General features: G+C 24.9%; 4 protein-coding genes across 4 annotated transcripts; 2 read left to right on the top strand and 2 right to left on the bottom strand.

Annotated features, from left to right (window-relative positions):
- The first annotated feature begins 6,576 nt into the window (after positions 1-6,576).
- On the top strand, positions 6,577-15,564 carry LOC123294114 (nuclear receptor coactivator 5-like). Its single transcript, XM_044875203.1, has 5 exons — positions 6,577-6,863; positions 7,050-7,537; positions 7,616-7,815; positions 7,895-7,966; positions 15,557-15,564. Exons 1-5 carry the CDS (start codon positions 6,612-6,614, stop codon positions 15,562-15,564), a joined length of 1,020 nt encoding a protein of 339 aa, XP_044731138.1. The 5' UTR covers positions 6,577-6,611.
- A 2,275-nt stretch (positions 15,565-17,839) lies between these two features.
- LOC123294112 (transmembrane protein 209-like) lies at positions 17,840-19,076 on the bottom strand. The gene is made up of 3 exons (XM_044875199.1): positions 18,734-19,076; positions 18,352-18,458; positions 17,840-17,906 (listed from the first exon to the last, which is right to left on the bottom strand). The coding sequence occupies exons 1-3, from the start codon at positions 18,809-18,811 to the stop codon at positions 17,840-17,842; spliced, it is 252 nt and encodes an 83-aa protein (XP_044731134.1). The 5' UTR covers positions 18,812-19,076.
- A 2,025-nt stretch (positions 19,077-21,101) lies between these two features.
- Positions 21,102-22,352, top strand: LOC123293581 (erlin-2-like). Its single transcript, XM_044874447.1, has 2 exons — positions 21,102-21,252; positions 21,871-22,352. The coding sequence occupies exons 1-2, from the start codon at positions 21,226-21,228 to the stop codon at positions 22,291-22,293; spliced, it is 450 nt and encodes a 149-aa protein (XP_044730382.1). The 5' UTR covers positions 21,102-21,225; the 3' UTR covers positions 22,294-22,352.
- A 464-nt stretch (positions 22,353-22,816) lies between these two features.
- Positions 22,817-23,765, bottom strand: LOC123293516 (ragulator complex protein LAMTOR3-A-like). The gene is made up of 4 exons (XM_044874367.1): positions 23,615-23,765; positions 23,512-23,546; positions 23,390-23,448; positions 22,817-23,325 (listed from the first exon to the last, which is right to left on the bottom strand). The coding sequence occupies exons 1-4, from the start codon at positions 23,621-23,623 to the stop codon at positions 23,054-23,056; spliced, it is 375 nt and encodes a 124-aa protein (XP_044730302.1). The 5' UTR covers positions 23,624-23,765; the 3' UTR covers positions 22,817-23,053.
- Between the last annotated feature and the right edge of the window lie 1,978 nt (positions 23,766-25,743).

Below are 25,743 nucleotides of genomic sequence, written 5' to 3'. Positions count from 1 at the left end.
AGATAGATATCTTTACGTGTCAATTATATTAAAATCAAATAAATATAAATTTATTAACAAGGTATGTTATTACTTACAATTATATTTAAATTAAATATTTTAATAAAATTAAACTAGTAAACAATTAATATTTAATAATAAAAGTATTTATTATCTATTGATGTGATAACATCTGTTCTGTTCTGTTCTATTGGACTTGAACGAGTTTTAATTGAATTTGAATGTTTTTATTATATTTTAATTATAATTATAATTATTTATATTAATTATTAATAGTAATATGACAACACATAACAATATAATACCAGTACCACCATTAGTATCTAATTCACCACCACCAATGTTTGAACATGATGATGATGATGATGATGATAGTGATAATAATGATAATGTAAATATTAATGCTGTAATACATGATCATGATAATGATAATGATGATGATTATGATCATGTTAATAATGACTTTACAATAACACCTAATAATATTAATAATGATAATGATAATGATAATGATGAAGGTAAATATAAATTAAATATATATAATTACTATTTTAATGATGATGTGTATTTAATTAAATTTAATTAATTTAGGTTTATCATTACCAACTACACCACAACATAATAATATATTAAAAGAACAACAACATGATAATGATAATGATAATGATAATGATGTTAAAGATAATTCATTATCAGATTCATCATTTATAAGTGATAGTGGTTTGAGTAGTACAGAAATAATACATTCAAATGAAGTAGTTGTACCACCAACTGATAATATTAATGATAATGATAATGATAATGATAATATTAATATTGATAAAAATAATATTTTAGATGTACAGAATATAATTGATTGTACAGAAATACAATCATCTACAAATATTATAATAGATAATGATAATGATATTGATAATGTTAATAAAACAATAACATTAAATCAAATACATAATTATAATGATAATGATAATGATGATATAATAATAACACAACAAGATAGTAATGATATTGATGATGATGATGATGATGATGATGATTTTGGTGATTTTACTGATTGTAAACAACAATATGAAAGTAATAATGATAATAACGATAAAGTGATTGTTGTTGATAATAATGATAATGATAATGATGATGATGACTTTGCTGATTTTACAACAGCACCAATAATAATAAATGATAATGTTAAACAAGAACAACAACAACAACAACAACAATATAAACATGATGAACAATTAAATGAAATAATAAATGTATTTAGTATAAAACCAACAACAACAACAACAATATTAAATAATGATAATAATAAAATAAAAATGATAGATAATATATTTAAAGAAGCATTTAATAATAATGATGATGATGATGATGATAATGAATATAAACAAGATAATAATGATAATAATGATAATAATAATTCATTATTATTATTATTAAATAATAATAATAAAATATGGCAACATTTAAATGATATTGAGAATTTAAATGTTTATAAATATAAATGGGAGCAAACACATACATATCAAAAATATTTAAAAACTATTAATATTGATACAAGAAATATTGTAAGTTCTTTTATTTATATATGAGGGTATAATAAGTTTAATAATCTTAAGTTGTTCTTATTTATTTAATATTTATTTTTAGTTATATGGTGGAACAAATTTAAATAATTGTTGTATGATGCCTAGATTTGTTGCTAATTTAGGTGGTACACCATTAGAACCATTAAAACCAATTACAATACCAATAACAACAACAACTACAAGTACAATACAACAACAACAACAACAACAATTAAATACAACAACAACAACAACAACAACAACAATAGGCAAGTATTATTTATATATTTATTTATTAACATGTTTAAATCTTATTTTATTTTATTTTAGATAATGATAATGATAATCATCATATTATAAATAATACAACAACAACAACAACAACAGAACAAGAACAAAAACAATCATCTAATAATAATAATAATAATAATAATATTGTTGGTGAACAAATAACATTTGATATTAATAAATTAATAATTAGTAATGATACTAACGATAATAATGATAATGATAATGATAATGATGAATTCTCTGATTATTATTCAATGTCAACAGTACCAACAACAACAACAACAACAACAACAATACAATCATATCAACAAGAAGTAGTACCAACAACAACAATAACAACAACAATGTCAAATTCATGTAATTTAAATAAAACATTACAATTATTTACAACACCAATGAATTTATTACGTGAAACACATATACATACAACAACAACAACAACAATAATAAATGAGGAACCATTATCATTATCATCATCATCATTATCAATGGCAGCTATTACTAATAGTAGTAATATTATTGTTAATAATGATAATACAACATTACAAATACAACCTGCATGGTTACAACCAACAGTATTAACACCAGAATTAACAAGAAAACAACAACAACAACCACAACTACAACAAGAACAACAAGAACAACAACAACATACATCATCTATTTGTAATGATTTTACAGAGTTGAATGATGATGGTGATGATGATGATTTTACAGAGTTTAATCAATATAACAATATTGAAACAACAATACAAATAGATAATAATACAATAGATAAACAACAACAACAACAACAACAACAACAATCAATAAATATTGTTTTACAACCAATTAAAATAGAACAACAACAACAACAACAACAACAACAATTAAATAATGTTGTTATTGATTGGCCTGATCCAGGATTAATATCTGGTACATCTGATTTAGATTTACAACAACGTTTAAATAATTTACAACAACAACAACAACAACAACATGTTAATAATGTTAAAACAACAAATATAAATAATAATGATAATAATGATGATGATTGGACTGATTTTATATCTGTTAAAGATACAACACAACAACAACAACAAATAGATACAACAATAAATAAAACTAATAAAACAACAACAACAACAACAACAACATTATTAAATAATAAAATAAGTGATTTTAATAATTATTGTTTTGATGATTTAACAACATTAACTAATAAAAATACAAATGTATGTGATTTAAAATTATTAACATTAAATAATATACAACAACAACAACAACAACAACAACAACAAGAACCAATTAAAAATAATAATGATTTATTATTAATTAATAATGATAATGATAATAATAAAACAAATAATTGTATTAAAAATGATAAACATTATAATAATGATGATGATTGGACTGATTTTATATCAAATCAAATACAAACAACATCAACAACAACAACAACACCAACATTTAATAAACAACAAGAACAACAACAAAGACAACAATGGCATTATCAAAGATCAACAGCACCACCACCACCACCACCTGTATTTACTGCATGGAATGCACCAACATCATCATTATATAATACATCAAGTACAAGTACAAGTAATAATACAAATTTATTTACACCAACAAATATTATAACAAATCCATCACATTATTATTATAATAATATAACAACAACAACAACAACAACAATACCATTACAACAAACATTAACAACAACAACAACAACAACAACAACATTATATAATAATAGTATTAGTAGTAGTAGTGGTGGTAATAATAATAATAATAATCATAGTTTATATAATATATCAACAATAACAACATTACCTGATTTAGATTTTATGATGGTACCAAAGAGAACAACAACAACAACAACAACAACAATAAATAAAACAAAAAGTAACAATTATAATAATATGTTTAATTTAAATAAATGACATCAACAACAACAACAACAACAAACATTATTTATAAATGATACATTATATGATAATAATGTTGTTCAATTATGATATTTAACAATTAATAATAATAATAATATAAATGTAACATTTGTATAATATAATATTAATTATAAATAAATATATAAATTAATTAAATGAATTTAAAAATAAATGTACATAAATATATATAATTAATATGTTAAGTTATGTTGGTTGTATATAATTATATTATTATTATTATTGTTATTGTTGTTGTTGTTGTTGTTAATAAACTTATGTTATTGTGTTGTATATTATTTTATTTTATTATGTTGTATTTATTAAACATGTATATTATTATATTATATATGATGAGATACCATCATTAAATTTATATATATATATAAATTTGGTAAATAATTTTTTTGTTGCTCTTGATGAATTTTTTTTTGGAAAGTTTGATTTCTGCAGTTAATAACAGAATACGTTGTATAATGTAATGTGTACTAATATTTAATTTATAAATGGTGGATTGTTACATTAATTAGTAATAAATAAAGTAAAGAAAGTAAAACTTAGTAATACACATAAATAAATATAATATGTACTTAGTATTATTATTATGTTTTATGTTTACTATTTTTTATAACATGTATAATACATCTTTATTATATACACATGAACTATTATCTTATAATTACTAATAAATGTAACAAACCATGAATGTTTATATAAAAAAAAAAAAAACAATTTTAAAAATACATTATATTATATAACATTTTAATGTATTATTATTAATTAAAATGAATTAGAACATTTACTTATATAAAGTCAAGTCAATCATTATTAAAATAAAAATAAAAAGATTAACTTTATATATAAAGTTTTATTTTTATTATTCTTACAACATATTAATATATATGTTGTAATGTTTTTGTGATATATAATATTATACATTCCATTCATTTTAATTTTATTTTTATTATTATATTATATTATATGTATTTGATTTAATAGTATTTATATATAATAACAACATTCATGTATTTATATATATATATATATATATATATTGTTTTATATTTTAAATAGATGATGGTTAAATTTTTATTGATATTCATTAATTAATTCATATTTAATAATACGACAACAACAATAAAAACTAATTAATGTATCTAAAATGTTAGATCGTATCGTATCATACGTATCATCACTTTTAATTAATGTTAATAATGATTTAATGTACTTAACTAAATTTAATAAAAATATAGATACATTTACTTACTTTATTATTATCTAATTAGTACTAATTAAATATTCAATTAAAGACTTGAAAGTTTTATTACATTTAATTTACAATCAAACAACTTAACACAATTGTACTTAACTTAATTAATTAGTACACTTTAGTTAATTAATACTTATTTATTTAGTAAGTATTTTACTTATAATATTGTTACTTAATATTAAAAATAATAAATATTAATTATTATTATTATTATTATTATAATTATAATTATATATTTATTAAATTAATAATTATAATATTATAAATAATTAAAGTCTATTGTTTTATTTGTATATATCTTTAAATCCAATCATTTTATTATATTATTATATTCATTACCTAGTTAATCTTTATTATAACCGATGGTTACCATTACCATTACCATCAATACAAAAGAGACCACCATACAAAATATCAATATTATTAAGACATAAACAAATATCAAGAAAAGCTAAACAAACAGAACAAAACCAACAAATATTAATTAATTTAATCATATTTGTTAGTGTTTGTAATCTTGTTTATTAACAATTTGTTTAATTTCTATAAACGGCGGATTGGTTTCTTACTGGTTAAAATTCTTTTAAGAATTAAATATAATCAACAATCCAATTCAATTTCAATAATAGTCTTGTCTAGTCTAGTCTAGTCTAGTCTAGTCTAGTCTGTCAGACATCAAAAAAATGTCAGCAAAATCCAACGTAGATATGAATGGGTGTGCTAGCTAGATGGTTTTATTAACAAATTTTTTTAAATACACTCTTACATATATCTCCGGAATAATTTCTTGAACTGTTTCCCTTATCTCTTCAAAATGGTCTACATTTCTAAACGAACACTATCATTCCTATCTAACTCTTTCAACTTTTGAACACCCTGTATATTCGATGTCAAGAGTGAGCAGCTGAATATTTTCGAAAGCAGACATTTTTTACATAGAATAAGTATTTTTTCGTAAACCTTATAATAAAAAAGTTTTCCAATAGTGACCAATTTAAGTAGACACCCTGTATAATATGATTTTTCAGTGGAATGATGTGTGATAATTTTTAATTCTGATGTGATAAGTGAATAGCCGAATGTTAATATTTTCGAAAGTAGATATTTTAATAAAAAATAAGTTTTTTTTTTAAAGTCTTATAATAAAAAAAGTTTTCCATAAGTCGCCAACTTGAATAGCACTCTGTACAAGGTATAAAACTACTTGACAGTAAATAAATAAGTGAGTTCTGTTGAGTTTAGAGCATTTTAGTGTCAAGTCAGTCTACAGTCCACACTTTGTTTATAAGTCTGTAGTTGTGTTGTATGTTATGAACTGTGAAGTTAGCTTCAATTAAAATCAATAAAATAAAACAAACATTCATAATTTTATGTAGAAGTAAAAAGCTTTACTTTAAATTATAAATTAATTAAGTATAAATATTACTAAATTGAATTTAATAGAAGTAAACTGGTGAATTAAATAAATAAATTAATTAAATATTAAATTTATGTTAAAATATATATATATAGTGTGTGTAATAAAACAAGTAGCAATATAAAACAAAAATAAAAATGTATGCAAGACAAGAAAAGAATTTTATGAAAGATCCATTAACAGCACCAGCTAGAATATATGTTGGTAATTTAGATCAATCAGTTGTTGAAGATGATTTACGAGGATTGTTCTCATCGTATGGCAAGATACTTGGTATCTCAGTGCAACGTAACTTTGGTTTTATACAATTTGATTCAGAACAAAGTGCACAATTAGCTATACAAAAAGAATTGGGTAACATATTTAAAGGAAAAAAATTAAATGTTAGAGTAAGTACTTACAGTCTACAATCTACAGTTTACAGTTAATTACATACAGTACCTTATTTAGATACTTTATTTTGTTTAATAATATTTATATTTATTTATCAATCATCATACAATTAATTATTATAATTTTAATTCAATTAGTTTTAATTAATTAACTACATCTATTATTAATTTATTTATTTGAAGGGTGCAATCACTGGTGAAGGTGGTAAAGGTAACAATAATTTAAAAAACATTCAAACAACAACAACAACAACAACATCTGCACTATTAGATAATAATATTGAACAACAACAACATGATGAACAACAACAACAACAAACAAATGTTAAAACAGAACAACAACAACAACAATCTATTAATAATACAATTACAAATCAATTGTATCCAAGACGTGGTGGACCAGGATTAGGACCAAGTGGACGTAATAATAATAATTATAGAGATCGTTCACCTTTGGATCATCATCATCAACAACAACAACAACAACCACAACAACCACGTAATTATCAACAACAACAACAACAACAACAACAACGTTATTCATTTAATAATAATAGACAACAACAACAACAACAACAACAACAACAACAACATGGTGGTAGTGGTGTTAATGTTAATAAAAAGATTGATTGTAATGATTGTGAAATAATAGTTGTAGCTAAATCATTAACGTAAGTAAATAATTAATATAAAATATAAATATAAATAATATTTATTTAATAATTAATTTTAATTAATTTAATTTATAGTGAATATGCTGAATATATAGAAAATAAATTAAAATTACATGGTTTAACTGTTGATCTATTATTTCCAAATGAAGATGTACCAATTGGACGTGTTTTAGCTAATATAGCATCACGTGGTTGTTTATATGCTATTTTAGTTACACCACAAAATGAACAATATCATTCATTAACATTAAATATATTATATGGTGCTACAGAAGGTATAAAATAATAATAATAATTAATAATTAATAATTATTTATTTATTTATTTATTTATTTATTTATTTATTTATTTTAGAACATCGTAATATGCCAACAGATGATGCTATTAATTTAATACATAAAAACTTTGAATGTTATTTACATAATGGTGGTAATATTATTAATAATAATACTAATAATAATATTTTAAATAAATTATTAATTAAACATTCTGATACAATACAAATATTATTAAATTTATTAACTGAAAATAGATTATTATCATGTATACAATATGATATTTTAATTAAATATTTACAAGAACGTAAACAATTACAACAACAATATGAACAACAACAACAACAACAACAACAACAAACAAATATAACAACAAATGATAATAATATTAATAATAATGATAATAATACTGATAATGTTGAAGCTAATGAATTACAAACACGTATATTAAATATATTAAATAAAACAACAACAACAAATAATGATGATAATAATACTACAACTATTGTTAATGATAAAACTACTGTTTTAAATGATATTGTTACATCTGTTATATCAAAAATAAATAATAAAACAACAACAAATACAACAAATACAAATACACCACCATTATTAAATGATCCATCTGTACAAAAAGCATTAGATAGTTTATTACAAGCTGATTTATTAAAAAATATAACAATACAACAACAACAACAACAACAACAACAACAACAACAACAACATACAAATGATATTAATAATGAAAGTAATAATAATGATAATAATGAACATTATGGTATTAATTATTCATCAAATATTAGACGATTTTAATTAATTAATTAATATTTATATACTTATTAATTATATTAAATAACTAATTATTATATATAAATAAATATAAAATATAAACAATTATTATTTAAATAGTAAATAATTAACATTAACAACAATATAAGTATAATTATTAATAAATACTTTTGTAAATTAGATAGATATATGATGGTTAGATTATATAATTTAAATAAGTAAATATTTAACTAGTTATATTTATATTATATAATATAAATATATTTAATACAAATATAATTAGTTAATACTGTATTTAATTAGTTTAGTTAGATATTATCTAATCATATTTATTATATTATTATCTATATCTATAATATCTATTTAGTATCTGTAAGTTTTTAAATAAATAAACGTTTATTAAATATTTATTATTATATTTAATTAAATTAACTAATTTAAGTTACACACATGTGTTGTACATACCTATATGATATGTATAAAAAATACCAGAAAAAAGAAAAAAGAAAAAGGTTTTCAGGGTGAAAACACTTACTTACCATTTCCCTATCAGGTACTACTTTTTCCCTTTTCAACTTATATTCTCCTAATACAAATGTTAAAAATTTTTTTCTTTGGTTTTGTTTGAAAGGTAATTTAATGGTGAGTGTTCTTACTAGAAAAAAGGGGTTTTATGGTTTATTTTTTAATGGTTTCTTTGGTTTTGTTTGAAAGGTAACTTAATGGTGAGTGTTCTTACTAGAAAAAAGGGGTTTTATGGTTTATTTTTTAATGGTTTCTTTGGTTTTGTTTGAAAGGTAATTTAATGGTGAGTGTTCTTACTAGAAAAAAGGGGTTTTATGGTTTATTTTTTAATGGTTTCTTTGGTTTTGTTTGAAAGGTAACTTAATGGTGAGTGTTCTTACTAGAAAAAAGGGGTTTTATGGTTTATTTTTTAATGGTTTCTTTGGTTTTGTTTGAAAGGTAATTTAATGGTGAGTGTTCTTACTAGAAAAAAGGGGTTTTATGGTTTATTTTTTAAAATAAATTTTTAAGTTTAAAAGGGGTTTGATATTTTGCTACGCCTACTTAATATGTGTGTTTCTTTGAAAATTCACTTTAAAATATATGATCTAAGGTGTGTTTCAAAATGGCAGGTTTGATAACGCATAGTCTGTCAATGTTTTGCTATTACAAATAATCAGCTGTCATACATATAACCTATGAATTAGAATATCGAACGTGAATGAATTTCATCTAGGTAAGTGATTTATATTAATTAGACAAATACGATAATTATTTTAAATCTATTCGATTTTTTATTAACATTAGTATTCAATTATTGTGGTTGTATTTTATTTTACAGTAATTTATAATATAAGCATAGCTTTTCTATTATGTGCATAGATGGCGCGCAGTGTATCATTTTATTTTGACATTTTACGAAAAGTGATAATATTTTAGTTTTAATTTTAATAAAAATTAAAACATAACTTTAATTTATCGGTTCTAAATATATTTATTTGTTTATATAAATATATATTTATAAAGCTTGTGTAAAATGTATCCTAATTTATTTAATAAAAAAAAGTTTACATGATAAATATGACGAAAAGGTAAGTGAAAAAATATTTATATTATATTTTATTATAATTATTGATTATATTAATTAATTATTTATATTTTATAATTAGACATTTTTACAAAGTAATTTTTTTTATTCAAATAGCTACACATTTTAGCTCAGACCATATTTGTATTTTATTTTTTAGTCGGTAATTTAAAATTTAAGCATAGTTTTCTTATTATGTAGATAGATGGCGCGCAGTGTATCATTTTATTTTGTTATGTTAGAAATGTCAAATTTGTTTCATGTTCTTAAATGTGATGCTACTTTTTGCATTTTATTAAATTACATAGATAAATTTAATAAAAATTAATAAATAAATTCAATGTATCGGTATTAAATATATGTATGTGTAATGTGTATTTATAAATATAGTTTATTTATATTCATTAATTTAATGAAAAGTTTACATAATAAATAGGCATGTCGAAAATAAAAATAAACAAATAGTGTTATATTATAATTATTGATTATATTAATTAATTATATATTTATTTTCATAGTATAATTTAGCTACTTTTTTACATAATAAATAATCATGATTTTCCAATTTTTTTTTTTTTTTTTTAATCAACCTACACCAAATTAGATTCCCTCAGTTTTGATAAATATATAATACTTATAATTACATCGAGGTACAAACTCAAATTGACCTAAAAGTTAAAAGTTTTCATTTGTTCATGTTTAAATTTGTGGTTAATAAGTTGTATTAAATGTCAGTTGGATTACCCTCTGTAAAATGTCAATTTTTTTAATGATAGTGGGCAGATTACAAATTATGGTAAACATGACCATAGACAGCACCCACCATCGAAATTAATATTAGTTCAGCAAGTTTACCATAAATGGCATTTAAATGTATTTTGTTTTTGTAATAAGTTTTTTCACTGAAATAATTTTTAAAATTCATACTTTACTATGTTATGTTTTCTTTACTACAAATTATCAAATTGATTTTTCCAATCCTTTCTTTTTTATTTGCACATAAGGTGCAAATAATTCGCTATGTAAATGGAACAAACGAAACGAACAAAAAAGGTAAAAGTTTTATTTATACTCATTAATACCAGAAAAAAGAAAAAGGTTTTTAGGGTGAAAACACTAACTTACCATTTCCCTATCAGGTAATACTATTTCCCTTGTCAACTTATATTCTCCTAATACAAATGTTAAAAATTTGCATAATTTTTGGTGAAATTTCTCTTGAAAAATTTACCTTTTGAAAATGTAAAACCGCTATATCTCGAAAACGGTTGGTCCTAGGGCAAAAAGGACGAAAATTTTGTGCCACTCCTGAACCTCTTGCTTAGAATGTTTTTCCAAATAACATCGATGAAAAATTTCCGGGAAATTCGTGAAAATGGAAAATTTTGTTTAAAAATTGATGGATTTTTTCTCATTTTTTTGTGTTTTTTGGCCAAAATTACTTCAATTTTCTTCAATTTGTATTAGGAGAATATAATGCCAGGTTAGTACACTAAGATTTTCATAAAAAGATTTTCATTTTCTTTTTTATTTGCACATAAGGTGCAAATAATTCAAATAATTCGCTATGTAAATGGAACGAAACGAAACGAACAAAATAAATAGTTAAAATTGTTTTATTTATACTTATAAAAAAATACCAGAAAAAAGAAAAAAGAAAAAAGTTTTCAGGGTGAAAACACTTACTTACCATTTCCCTATCAGGTACTACTTTTTCCCTTATCAACCCAACCCAACCCAACCCAAAAAAGAAAAAGGTTTTTAGGGTGAAAACACTAACTTACCATTTCCCTATCAGGTACTACTTTTTCCCCTTTCAACTTATATTCTCCTAATACAAATGTTAAAAATTTTCATAATTTTTGGTGAAATTTCTCTTGAAAAATTTACGTTTTGAAAATGTAAAATCGCTATATCTCGAAAACGGTTGGTCCTAGGGCAAAAAGGACGAAAATTTTGTGCCACTCCTGAACCTCTTGCTTAGAATGTTTTTCCAAATAACATCGATGAAAAATTTCCGGGAAATTCGTGAAAATGGAAAATTTTGTTTAAAAATTGATGGATTTTTTCTCATTTTTTTGTGTTTTTTGGCCAAAATTACTTCAATTTTCTTCAATTTGTATTAGGAGAATATAATGCCAGGTTAGTACACTAAGATTTTCATAAAAAGATTTTCATTTTCTTTTTTATTTGCACATAAGTTGCAAACAAATAATTCGCTATGTTAATGGATCGAAACGAACAATTAGTTAAAAGTTTTATACTAATTAATTAATGCCAGAAAAGGATAAAGGTTTTTAGGGTGAAAACACTTACTTACCATTTCCCTATCAGGTACTACTATTTCCCTTGGAACTTATATTCAATACAAATATTTATATCCAATACAATAACTTGAATCTTTAAAATTTATTTTATTAAACAACACCAGAAGATAATTTAATAAAAATTATTATATTTGTATTTAATGTAATTAATAATTAATAAATAAATAAATAAATATATTTATTATTTTTAAATTTGTACCAGTTAACAAAAAAAAATGAAGTATAAATATTAAAAATCATTTCTATCAACAAACACATTTCTATTTAATTTGATGCATTGAAAACAATGTATGTAAGTTAACAAATGAAACTAGTAGGGCCATCTATAGAAAACATATTGAACTACACATATTTACAGAAGCAGAGACATCTATGGTAAATAGTTTGAACTAATATCAATTGCGACAGTAATGCCATCTATCGCAAATAGTCTGAACTAACATGATACCGATGACAGTGACATCTATGAATAACATTTTGAACTAACAGTAACGACGGTGGTTCCATCTTTGGCGAATATTTTGAACTAACAGTAACGACGGTGGTGCCACCTCTGGTGAATATTTTGAACTAACAGTAACGATGGTGGTGCCATCTTTGGTGAATATTTTAAACTAATAGTAACGACGGTGGTGCCATCTTTGGTGAATATTTTGAACTAACTGTTGAAAATTTTTGTAATTTTTGGTGAAATTAGTTTTGAAAAAGTGACTTGTGAAAATGGAAAATTGGCTGTATTTCGAAAACGGTTAGTCCTAGAGCAAAAGGACGAAAATTTTGAGCATATTCTGAACGTCGTGCTTAGAATGTTTTTCCAAATAACATCTATGAAAAATTCCCGGAAAATTCGTGAAAATGGATAATTTTGTTTAAAAATTGATGGATTTTTTCTCATTTTTTTGTGTTTTTTGGCCAAAATTACTTCAATTTCTTCAATTTGTATTAGGAGAATATAATGCCAGGTTAGTACACTAAGATTTTCAGCAAAAAGATTTTCATTTTCTTTTTTATTTGCACATAAGGTGCAAATAATTCGCTATGTAAATGGAACGAAACGAAACGAACAAAATAAATAGTTAAAATTGTTTTTTTTATACTTATAAAAAAATACCAGAAAAAAGAAAAAAGAAAAAGGTTTTCAGGGTGAAAACACTAACTTACCATTTCCCTATCAGGTACTACTTTTTCCCCTTTCAACTTATATTCTCCTAATACAAATGTTAAAAATTTTCATAATAAAGAAGAAAGGATTGGAAAAATCAATTTGATAATTTGTAGTAAAGAAAACATAACATAGTAAAGTATGAATTTTAAAAATTATTTAAGTGAAAAAACTTAAAGGATTACAAAAACAAAATACATCTAAATGCCATCTATGGTAAACTTGTTGAACTAACATTTATTTCGATAGTTGAAATACATACAGCGCCATATAAATATTTTAAAACTAATGATCGTTTATGATCGTACATTTCCGTGATATTGCCTTTTATTTAGTTAATTTATTTATTGTGCATTTGTTGTGTTATTATGATAATAATTAGTTGTTATTAGTGAAAAATTTAAGAAATTAAACTTGTAAGTTATTTTTATAATCATATGTATTTAATTTAAACATAATTCCTAAATTTTGAGAATATAAAATACGCCACAAAAGTGTAAACAACAAACATCTACCAATTTTTCTGCCTTTTATTTAGTTTATTTATTTATTGTGCATTTGTTGTGTTATTACGATAATAATTAGTTGTTATTAATAAATAATTGAAAAAATAAAATTTGTAAGTTATTTTTATTATCATTTTAATTAAATATATTATGTTGTGCATTGTATCGTACATCGTTCATCGTTTACAAATGTAAAGAACAATGTTGTAATCCCCCACCACTCAAAAAATAAAAACACAAATTAATGAAATGAAATTGAATTTATAAATAAAAATTTAGTAAAAAAATAAGACGAAAATTACATTTAATGCACGCAACCATTCAAGCTTGGCTAATGCTTAGTGCTAAAGCGTAGAAAAGCTATTTCTCTCTCTATCTGTGGTTATGCGAATATTATAATGGCTCTTACCAAAAACAGTAACAATATCACAGCTTTAATAACAATAAGACGTAAAAAGTGAGGTCAAGTTCGTAAATGAGCAACATAGGTCAATTGTGTCTTGGATCCTTGGGACCCATCTTGTAAACCGTTAGAGACAGAATAAAAGTTTAAATGTAAAATGTTTATTTTTTTATAAAGAACATTTTTTACATTAAACTTTTGTTCCATCTCTAATCATTGAGTTCTAAGATGAGTTCTTCGGATCCAAGACTTAAACCTTTGTTGCCCTTTTTCGAACTCGGCCTTTCTCTTTACGTCATGAGTAAGCTGTAAATATTTTTGCTTGATATTTTTTTTCGTTTTTGAGTTATCATGTTTACAGACAGACGGAAAACCGTAAATAGATTTATTAAGTGATTTTATGAAGACCTATACCAAAATTTTGGTGGTCTCATCAATATTTGTAATGTAACATTTTTTACTCGATCTTGAACGGGGTTTGGCTGTTCGGTATCCCTTGTACGTGGATGAGTACAGCACGTACGAGGGATTCAAAATGCATAAAAGTGTATTTTATTTTACAATGAATTTGAAAACAAGCTTTCGAGTATTTTTAATGATTTTGTAAAATAATTTGTTGATTCCGTTCCGTTCCAACACGTTTTAAAAGTTCTTAAATAATTATCAAGTGGATTATAAAATAATTTTAAAATGAATGTTTTAATTTGTTTTCAGCTTGGTGCGAACTTTGGGTGCAGGACGTGGTTTTGTTTGTACAGATTGCAGTGAATTGCCACAGATTTTAAAACAAATTTTTACAGCATCTGTTCTACGATAACGATAACGATAGCGATAACGATAGATTTATTATTAAATTCTAGTTCAATTTATAAATATTTGTTAGAATATTAATTGAATGGTTCCGTACCTAATTATGTAAATTGTTATTTTTATTCAAATAAAATAAAATCTATTTTTTTACAGATAAATAAATAAACTATTGAATAACTTTGGATCACAAACCAAAACCTATAATTTATCCTAAATTTGTGAAAATATTAATAAAAGTGATCTTTATTTGGTGTTACCTAATTCCTTTATTCAATTAAATTGATTTATAATCAATCAATTGATCAGCAGATCAAATAGATATGATATGGTCCAAAGCTATATTGATTTACATTAATTAACTAGAGCTAGCTAACATTAGATCGACGCGACGTGAGTGTGACCTTTAAACTTATTATTTTTACCCGACTGAGCAACGCAAAGAAATAATAATATGTTCAAATCAATCAATCTATATAAGTGTGTTCCTGTATGGCACACTAGAAGACCCGCCAAACACGTTCCTTAATTTTAATGATTCTTAAGTCAATTGAATGCTACTGAAAATATGACAAGAATGAAAATTCAAAAAACTTAATTATGACTTTAACGGTCGAGACCCATTATTGCGAAAATTCAAGCCATTGTAAATTTGAATGGGTGGCGACTGTTAAAGTCGCTACTGTAATGTAAACTACTGTACTTGTTTTTGTTTCTTTTCAATTGATATTTAACTTAATCGGTTTTTTTGATTTTTTTAAATGATTTTATTGATTTTAGTAAGCCGGGCCTTCTAGAGTTCAACTTAAACACATTGATTGCATTGTTTGTTTTATTAAATTAAATGAGTGTGGGTGTGGGTGCGGGTGTAGTTATGGGATCTAATGTTAGATTAGCTTAAAATGTTTGATATCATATCAAATGTTGCAGATAAATTTGAATGATTCAATCAATAATTATTATTAATTAAAGGTGGTGAACCTGCAATTAAAATTAATTAAATCATTCAAGTTTATATTTTAAACTTAAAAATAAAAATATATTTATGGATGGAGGTGGAGGTGGAGGTTCTGCATAAAACACAAAATATTATTAATTAAAAATAGTATTTTGTAAGGCAGGGCAGGTAAGAATCAACAGATTTTAATACTTGTTTTTTTTTTTTTTTTTTTTTTTTAAATAGATTTTGATGTTGTGATGAACTGCAACAAACAACTGGATCATCTAATTTGACTAAATAAAGTTGTTGATCAAATAAGGAATGTGTTCAAGTCATTCCTTTAAAATGTTTATACGAAGCCAAAGCTATCTACAGTTCTAGTGCAGTGGTTTATTTAACGCAACGCTTTAGAAGAGATCAGTATAAATAAATAAATTTAATTAAGGAACATGCTTCAAACAAACAAATATTTGTTTAAAATTGTTAACTTTTCAGGTCCAATTAAAAGCTCACTCGAATTTTATAACTGACAAAGAAAACTTTAAATTAGAGAGAATTGTTCTTCTCTATAAATACGAAAAAACTTTTTATTTGAAAGCTTTTTTTTTGCAAAGCGAATAGTTTAGACAGTAATTATTATAGGAAAACTTTAGTTTTTTTATGAGTTTGTTTCCCCCTTAGATTTATTCCGATTTGTTATGATTGGTATGAATTTAAAAGAATCACAATAATGGATTGAGAGATAAGTAATTTGTATGAATGGCATGGTCAACCAACATTGAATACCTAGTACCTAGTTTTGTTGATGGACTGGACTGGACTGGACTGGATTGTAACTTAGAAAACTTGAAAGTAAATAACGAGTTTTCGATATGACGTAAGTAGTGGCTTTACTATGACCCATTATTATTTATTTAACTCTCTTGTAAATAAAAGCTATTAAGGGAAGGACCATATCAACGTGTCGAGAAGGATTCAGTCCAAAAGAACATCAAAAAAATAAAAGAGGCAATCAAACAATGTCAGCTACTGATTGCCAAAAATTCACAAGGAAAGAGATGGTATGCGGCATATTATATCCGGAATCAGCTCACCAACATACAAGATCGCAAAATGGCTTGTGTCAGAATTTAATAAATTCAACAAGCCAACAGGTAATAGTGTCACGAATTCTATGGAACTCATAGAAAAGCTTAAGGGTGTCAATTTATTAGATGGGGATAAGTTTGAATCTTTTAACGTAACGGCCCTTGTTCCTAGTGTGCCAATTAATAAAGCGTTGGACCACTTGGAGGAATGGCGGACGGAGAACAATGTGCCTGAAGTGGATAAAGGAGAATATCTCCGGTTAACGAGATTATGCATTGAACAAATTTATTTTCAATTTAATAAAAAATTTTATTAACAGGTACCTGAAACCAATATGTCTTCATGTCAAGATTGGAAAGGAATTTAAAACAAGCAGCGTAAAACAAGTATTTCCCACAACATTGGTATCGTTACGTAGATGACATATTTACAATTATAAATACTAAGAAAACGAGCGTACAAGATTTTTTGGAATTTCTGAACAAAGCGGAACCCAACATCAAAATCACCGTCGAAGAGGAGCTGGATGAAAACTTACCATTTTTGGATTTAAAAATATCCAAAGATAGAGACAAGCTGACGTTAATAAACATTTACCGGAAGCTGACAAATGTGGATGGGTTCATTCCAAAGGACTCTTTTTATTATTAGAGCCACAAAATGACTGTTTTTAATTTTTCTGTTCACAGGTTAACAACATACCCATTATCCACAACAAACTTCAAGAAGGAATTTGAAGGAATTCGTCGAAGAGAAGCTGGATGAAAACTTACCATTTTTGGATTTAGAGATATCCAAAAATAGAGACAAGCTGACGTTAATAAACATTTACCGGAAGCTGACAAATGTGGATGGGTTCATTCCAAAGGACTCTTTTTATTATTAGAGCCACAAAATGACTGTTTTTAATTTTTCTGTTCGCAGGTTAACAACATACCCATTATCCACAACAAACTTTCTTGCATCTGGTTGATGTGGTAATGGAACCAATTGTGTATCCAAATAAGTAGCCATCAAATGCATTACAATCTAAAATTAAAATAATTAACATTTTTATATTACAGTACAGGCTGTTCCTCCACCATCATTTAATTGATAAAAACAATCCAGTAAATGTATGTGTATCGATTTGGATGATTTGGACGTCAATCGATTTGTACTGAAGACATGGCAATCAAGAAAATTCAATATGGATGGCTACCACCAGACGACATAATGAGAAAAATGTATTTTTTAAATAATTTTCTTATTTTAATTTGATGAATAATAAATAAAATAAATAAAGTTTAGGTACAGGTACTTACAGCAGCATCGGTTGGTAAATGATCCTCCCATTGTTTACCATTGAAAGTTGAACCAGAATTCCAACGATATTTACTCATCGAACCACCTTTTGCTAGTTCTTGAATCCATTTTACTAAATACTCTTGATTCGAATTCACTTCTAAGAATGGTATTAATGAACATAAAGTTGGTACATATTGTTGAGCTAATTGTGTTTGAGCTGTTTTACGTAAACGTTCTAATCCAACTGCACCGATTTGTACACCAACAAAGTTATGACGATGTAATGCTTCATTCAAACAATCGATTTCATCAACCAGACGACGAAGAATTGTTTGATAAATCCACTAAAAATAATATTCATCAACATATATTTAGGCTCCCTCCCCGCCAGTCATCATATTTTTTAACCCTCGAACTAGAAAAAAGGGGTTTTATGGTTTATTTTTTAATTTTTTTCTTTGGTTTTGTTTGAAAGGTAATTTAATGGTGAGTGTTCTTACTAGAAAAAAAGGGGTTTTATGGTTTATTTTTTAATGGTTTCTTTGGTTTTGTTTGAAAGGTAACTTAATGGTGAGTGTTCTTACTAGAAAAAAGGGGTTTTATGGTTTATTTTTTAATGGTTTCTTTGGTTTTGTTTGAAAGGTAACTTAATGGTGAGTGTTCTTACTAGAAAAAAGGGGTTTTATGGTTTATTTTTTAATGGTTTCTTTGGTTTTGTTTGAAAGGTAATTTAATGGTGAGTGTTCTTCCTAGAAAAAAGGGGTTTTATGGTTTATTTTTTAATTGTTTCTTTGGTTTTGTTTGAAAGGTAATTTAATGGTGAGTGTTCTTACTAGAAAAAAGGGGTTTTATGGTTTATTTTTTAATGGTTTCTTTGGTTTTATTTGAAAGGTAATTTAATGGTGAGTGTTCTTCCTAGAAAAAAGTGGTTTTATGGTTTATTTTTTAAAATAAATTTTTAAGTTTAAAAGGGGTTTGATATTTTGCTACGCCTACTTAATATGTGTGTTTCAAAATGGCAGGTTTGATAACGCATAGTCTGTCAATGTTTTGCTATTACAAATAATCAGCTGTCATACATATAACCTATGAATTAGAATATCGAACGTGAATGAATTTCATCTAGGTAAGTGATTTATATTAATTAGACAAATATGATAATTATTTTAATTTAAATCTATTCGATTTTTTATTAACATTAGTATTCAATTATTGTGGTTGTATTTTATTTTACAATAATTTATAATATAAGTATAGCTTTTCTATTATGTGCATAGATGGCGCGCAGTGTATCATTTTATTTTGACATTTTACGAAAAGTGATAATTTTAGTTTTAATTTTAATAAAAATTAAAATATAAATTTAATTTATCGGTTCTAAATATATTTATTTGTTTATATAAATATATATTTATAAAGCTTGTGTGAAATGTATCCTAATTTATTTAATAAAAAAAAGTTTACATGATAAATATGACGAAAAGGTAAGTGAAAAAATATTTATATTATATTTTATTATAATTATTGATTATATTAATTAATTATTTATATTTTATAATTAGACATTTTTACAAAGTAATTTTTTTTATTCAAATAGCTACACATTTTAGCTCAGACCATATTTGTATTTATTTTTCAGTCGGTAATTTAAAATTTAAGCATAGTTTTCTTATTATGTAGATAGATGGCGCGCAGTGTATCATTTTATTTTGTTATGTTAGAAATGTCAAATTTGTTTCATGTTCTTAAATGTGATGCTACTTTTTGCATTTTTTTAAATTACATAGATAAATTTAATAAAAATTAATAAATAAATTCAATGTATCGGTATTAAATATATTTATGTGTAATGTGTATTTATAAATATAGTTTATTTATATTCATTAATTTAATAAAAAGTTTACATAATAAATAGGCATGTCGAAAATATAAATAAACAAATAGTGTTATATTATAATTATTGATTATATTAATTAATTATATATTTATTTTCATAGTATAATTTAGCTACTTTTTTACATAATAAATAATCATGATTTTCCAATTTTGTTTTGTTTTTTTTTTTTAATCAACCTACACCAAATTAGATTCCGTCAGTTTTGATAAATCTATAATACTTATAATTACATCGAGGTACAAACTCAAATTGACCTAAAAGTTAAAAGTTTTCATTTGTTCATGTTTAAATTTGTGGTTAATAAGTTGTATTAAATGTCAGTTGGATTACCCTCTGTAAAATGTCAATTTTTTTAATGATAGTGGGCAGATTACAAATTATGGTAAACATGACCATAGACAGCACCCACCATCGAAATTAAGATTAGTTCAGCAAGTTTACCATAAATGGCATTTAAATGTATTTTGTTTTTGTAATAAGTTTTTTCACTGAAATAATTTTTAAAATTCATACTTTACTATGTTATGTTTTCTTTACTACAAATTATCAAATTGATTTTTCCAATCCTTTCTTTTTTATTTGCACATAAGGTGCAAATAATTCGCTATGTAAATGGAACAAACGAAACGAACAAAGAAGGTAAAAGTTTTATTTATACTAATTAATACCAGAAAAAAGAATAGGGTTTTTAGGGTGAAAACACTAACTTACCACTTCCCTATCAGGTAATACTATTTCCCTTGTCAACTTATATTCTCCTAATACAAATGTTAAAAATTTTCATAATTTTTGGTGAAATTTGTCTTGAAAAATTTACCTTTTGAAAATGAAAAATCGCTATATCTCGAAAACGGTTGGTCCTAGGGCAAAAAGGACGAAAATTTTGTGCCACTCCTGAACCTCTTGCTTAGAATGTGTTTTTCCCAAAAAACATCGATGAAAAATTTCCGGGAAATTCGTGAAAATGGAAAATTTTGTTTAAAAATTGATGGATTTTTTCTCATTTTTTTGTGTTTTTTGGCCAAAATTACTTCAATTTTCTTCAATTTGTATTAGGAGAATATAATGCCAGGTTAGTACTCTAAGATTTTCATAAAAAGATTTTCATTTTCTTTTTTATTTATCAAAATATAAAAATTAACGATTTCATCCCTCTTTTAAAGTTCAAGTTCCCGTTCATTTCCCTTCTATTTATTATTCCTTATAGAGCACTGATAGGATTACAATTTAAAGATAACATACAATTATTTATTACAGGTTGTCGAAAAAGACGCAGAAACCGAACGGAAAAAAGCAATAATCGAAGCTGAAAAAGTCGCTCAAGTAGCGAAAATTCAATACGAACAGAAAGTAATGGAAAAAGAATCATTACAACGCATAGCACTTATTGAAGATGAAATGCATCTGGCGCGACAGAAAAGTCGAACAGATGCTGAATTCTATCAAGCACAACGACATGCTGAAGCGAATCAATTGTTATTAACACCAGAATATCTAGAATTAAGAAAATATGAGACTCTAGCACAAAATAGTAAAATTTATTTTGGTAATAGTATACCAAATATGTTTGTATCAAGTACGATGATGAATCATGAATCAAAACCATCCACAGCATCCACGTCAAGTGATGTTACCGATACCGATACATCATCATCAGGTCCAGGTCAAAAGACCAAATAATCAAATACTGTAAAACTGTAAAACTGTACAAAAATATTAATTTAATGTTTATAAATTTTAATAATAAAAACAAAAACAAATAACCTAAATTTTATCCATCCCTAATCTTTAAAATTTTTAAATCTCATTCTTTCCTTTCAATTTTCAATTTCATTAATAACTTTTCTTTAAGGAATGTAAAAGTCTTCGTTCAGTCTGATCAAAAGTCAATTTGATGTCTAACGATCCTGTTGGAAAAAATATTTGAAAAACGAATAAGTGTTTGGAACTCTGAATTTCTCAACGTTTTTCAATTGTCTAATTCAGACTTATTATTTAGTCTAGTTATACCAACAGCAGCTACAAACTTTGTATTTATCTATTTTTGATCTTCGGCAGGGTGAAGGTTGAAAAGGAAGTTTAGGTATCGAATATTTGTACAATTGTAGGAAATGGTTTGAAGCAAATAAATAATAAAATGTAAGTAAAATGTTTTTTAATAAAATTATATAAAACAATTAATTATTAATAATTATAACAGGATGAATGTGGATCCTGCATCCTGGATCCTTAGAACACAACATCGAACGATCTAAATAATATTTATCTTATTTAGAAGTAAATCAAAGTGACTTCAAGACCTGCACTTTATTTTAAAAAGTATTTGATTGATATTCTTAGTTCACTTGTGTTTTTGTTTTAAATAGATCATAGATCATGGTGTGTTCTACGATCCAGATCCAGATCCAGATCCATAATTATATTACAATTTAGTTTAGTTTTAAGGTTCAATAACAGCAGTTTTTAAATCATTTAAAATCGGTTCAAGATATTCTTCTAAAGCAAGACAATGACCTGTGTTAGCTTCACTACTTGCAATCAAATTGATCACAAGCGGTAATTTATTGAATTGAATCACTTGATATTGGGAATACATACAAATCAATGTTTTATTTTTACCTAAACCAAGTTTACTGCCTTGATCCGAAGCTAACGCAAATGTTGAGAGAAATGTTGGACGTTGCGCTAGTTCAGGAACTTTATCACTTGTTACTAAAAAACATTCAACATTCAATCAATCAATCATACAAATCAATCGATCGACCTTTATTTATACCTTTAACAACTGGGACACCATCCCTATCCGAAATTAATATGCAATGCAATCCATGAACTCTAAATTTAATAAAAATCATTAATTAATTATTTATTATTAAATAAAACAAGTAATAAAAGTACCTGTTTAGTAACGTGTTCATGTACTTCTTTAATTCCTGTTCAATAAATTTAATACAAAATTAATTAATTTAACTACATTTATTGACGGGAAGACGTTACTTACTTCAACCATTTTAACGAATACAAAGTAAACTTTAAAAATATATTATTTAAAAAATAAATATTAAACTTTTATTTAAATAATTATTTAATTAATCATTAATCAATTAGTTATGTTTATGAATAATATGTCAAACTCTACAACTGTCAGTTTGACTAAATAATAAATTGAAACGGTTTTACCGACATAAGCTGATAAATCAAGTATTTATTTTAAAATGATAAGAAAGGATTGGAAAAATCAATTTGATAATTTGTAGTAAAGAAAACATAACAGAGTAAAGTATGAATTTTAAAAATTATTATATTAACAAACTTAAGATTTATTTAATTTGATGCAATGAAAACAATATAAATTATCAAATGAAACTAGTAGTGCCATCTATAGGAAACATATTGAACTAAAAATAATTACAAAAGCAGAGCCATCTATGGCAAATAGTTTGAACTATTTATTAACTGCCATAGTAATGCCATCTATAGCAAACAGTTTGAACTAACATGATCCGACTATAGTGACATCTATGGGTAATATTTTGAACTAACTGTAAACAACGGTGGTGCCATCTTTGGTGAATATTTTGAACTAGCAGTAAATAAATAGTTCAAACTATTTGGCATAGATGGCTCTGCTTTTGTAATTATTTTTAGTTCAATATGTTTTCTATAGATGGAACTACTAGTTTCATTTGATAATTTACATTGTTTTCAATGCATCAAATTAAATAAATCTTAAGTTTGTTAATAGAAATGATTTTTAATATTTATACTTCATTGTTTTTTGTTAACTGGTACAAATTTAAAAATAATAAATATATTTATTTATTTTTTTATTAATAATTATTTACATTAAATACAAATGTAATAATTTTTATTATAAACTAACTAAACTAACATTTTACCTCGATTTATGGTTAAAAATGGTACTACTTTTTCCCTTTTCAACTAATATTCTCCTAATACAAATGTTAAAAATTTTCATAATTTTTGGTGAAATTTGTCTTGAAAAATTTACGTTTTGAAAATGTAAAATCGCTATATCTCGAAAACGGTTGGTCCTAGGGCAAAAAGGACGAAAATTTTGTGCCACTCCTGAACCTCTTGCTTAAAATGTTTTTCCAAATAACATCGATGAAAAATTTCCGGGAAATTCGTGAAAATGGAAAATTTTGTTTAAAAATTGATGGATTTTTTCTCATTTTTTTGTGTTTTTTGGCCAAAATTACTTCAATTTTCTTCAATTTGTAATAGGAGAATATAATGCCAGGTTAGTACACTAAGATTTTCATAAAAAGATTTTCATTTTCTTTTTTATTTGCACATAAGGTGCAAATAATTCGCTATGTAAATGGAACGAAACGAAACGAACAAAATAAATAGTTAAAATTGTTTTATTTATACTTATAAAAAAATACCAGAAAAAAGAAAAAAGAAAAAGGTTTTCAGGGTGAAAACACTTACTTACCATTTCCCTATCAGGTACTACTTTTTCCCTTATCAACCCAACCCAACCCAACCCAACCCAACCCAACCCAACCCAACCCAAAAAAGAAAAAGGTTTTTAGGGTGAAAACACTAACTTACCATTTCCCTATCAGGTACTACTTTTTCCCCTTTCAACTTATATTCTCCTAATACAAATGTTAAAAATTTTCATAATTTTTGGTGAAATTTCTCTTGAAAAATTTACGTTTTGAAAATGTAAAATCGCTATATCTCGAAAACGGTTGGTCCTAGGGCAAAAAGGACGAAAATTTTGTGCCACTCCTGAACCTCTTGCTTAGAAAGTTTTTCCAAATAACATCGATAAAAAATTTCCGGGAAATTCGTGAAAATGGAAATGGTTGGGTTGGGTTGGGTTGGGTTGGGTTGGATTGGGTTGGGTTGGGTTGGGTTGGGTTGGGTTGGGTTGGGTTTTCAACTTATATTCTCCTAATACAAATGTTAAAAATTTTCATAATTTTTGGTGAAATTTGTCTTGAAATTGTTACATGTGAAAATGGAAAATTGGCTATATCTCGAAAACGGTTGGTCCTAGGGCAAAAAGGACGAAAATTTTGTGCCACTCCTGAACCTCTTGCTTAGAAAGTTTTTCCAAATAACATCGATAAAAAATTTCCGGGAAATTCGTGA

The sequence above is a fragment of the Chrysoperla carnea genome, chromosome 2 (genome assembly GCF_905475395.1).
Source record: "Chrysoperla carnea chromosome 2, inChrCarn1.1, whole genome shotgun sequence".
NCBI lineage: Eukaryota > Metazoa > Arthropoda > Insecta > Neuroptera > Chrysopidae > Chrysoperla > Chrysoperla carnea.
This window is presented reverse-complemented; position numbering and strand designations above follow the sequence as displayed.

Coding starts and splice junctions, on each gene's coding strand:
- LOC123294114 (XM_044875203.1), top strand. CDS start 6,612: ATGTATGCAAGACAAGAAAAGAATTTTATGAAAGATCCATTAACAGCA. Junction 6,864..7,049: donor GAAAAAAATTAAATGTTAGA/GTAAGTACTTAC, acceptor ATTTATTTGAAG/GGTGCAATCACTGGTGAAGG. Junction 7,816..7,894: donor ATTATATGGTGCTACAGAAG/GTATAAAATAAT, acceptor TATTTATTTTAG/AACATCGTAATATGCCAACA.
- LOC123294112 (XM_044875199.1), bottom strand. CDS start 18,811: ATGAGTAAATATCGTTGGAATTCTGGTTCAACTTTCAATGGTAAACAA. Junction 18,459..18,733: donor ATTTACCAACCGATGCTGCT/GTAAGTACCTGT, acceptor TTTTAATTTTAG/ATTGTAATGCATTTGATGGC. Junction 17,907..18,351: donor AATGGGTATGTTGTTAACCT/GCGAACAGAAAA, acceptor CGCTTTGTTCAG/AAATTCCAAAAAATCTTGTA.
- LOC123293581 (XM_044874447.1), top strand. CDS start 21,226: ATGGAACAAACGAAACGAACAAAGAAG. Junction 21,253..21,870: donor AAACGAAACGAACAAAGAAG/GTAAAAGTTTTA, acceptor TATTTATTACAG/GTTGTCGAAAAAGACGCAGA.
- LOC123293516 (XM_044874367.1), bottom strand. Junction 23,449..23,511: donor ATGAACACGTTACTAAACAG/GTACTTTTATTA, acceptor TATTAAATTTAG/AGTTCATGGATTGCATTGCA. Junction 23,326..23,389: donor TGGTGTCCCAGTTGTTAAAG/GTATAAATAAAG, acceptor AATGTTTTTTAG/TAACAAGTGATAAAGTTCCT.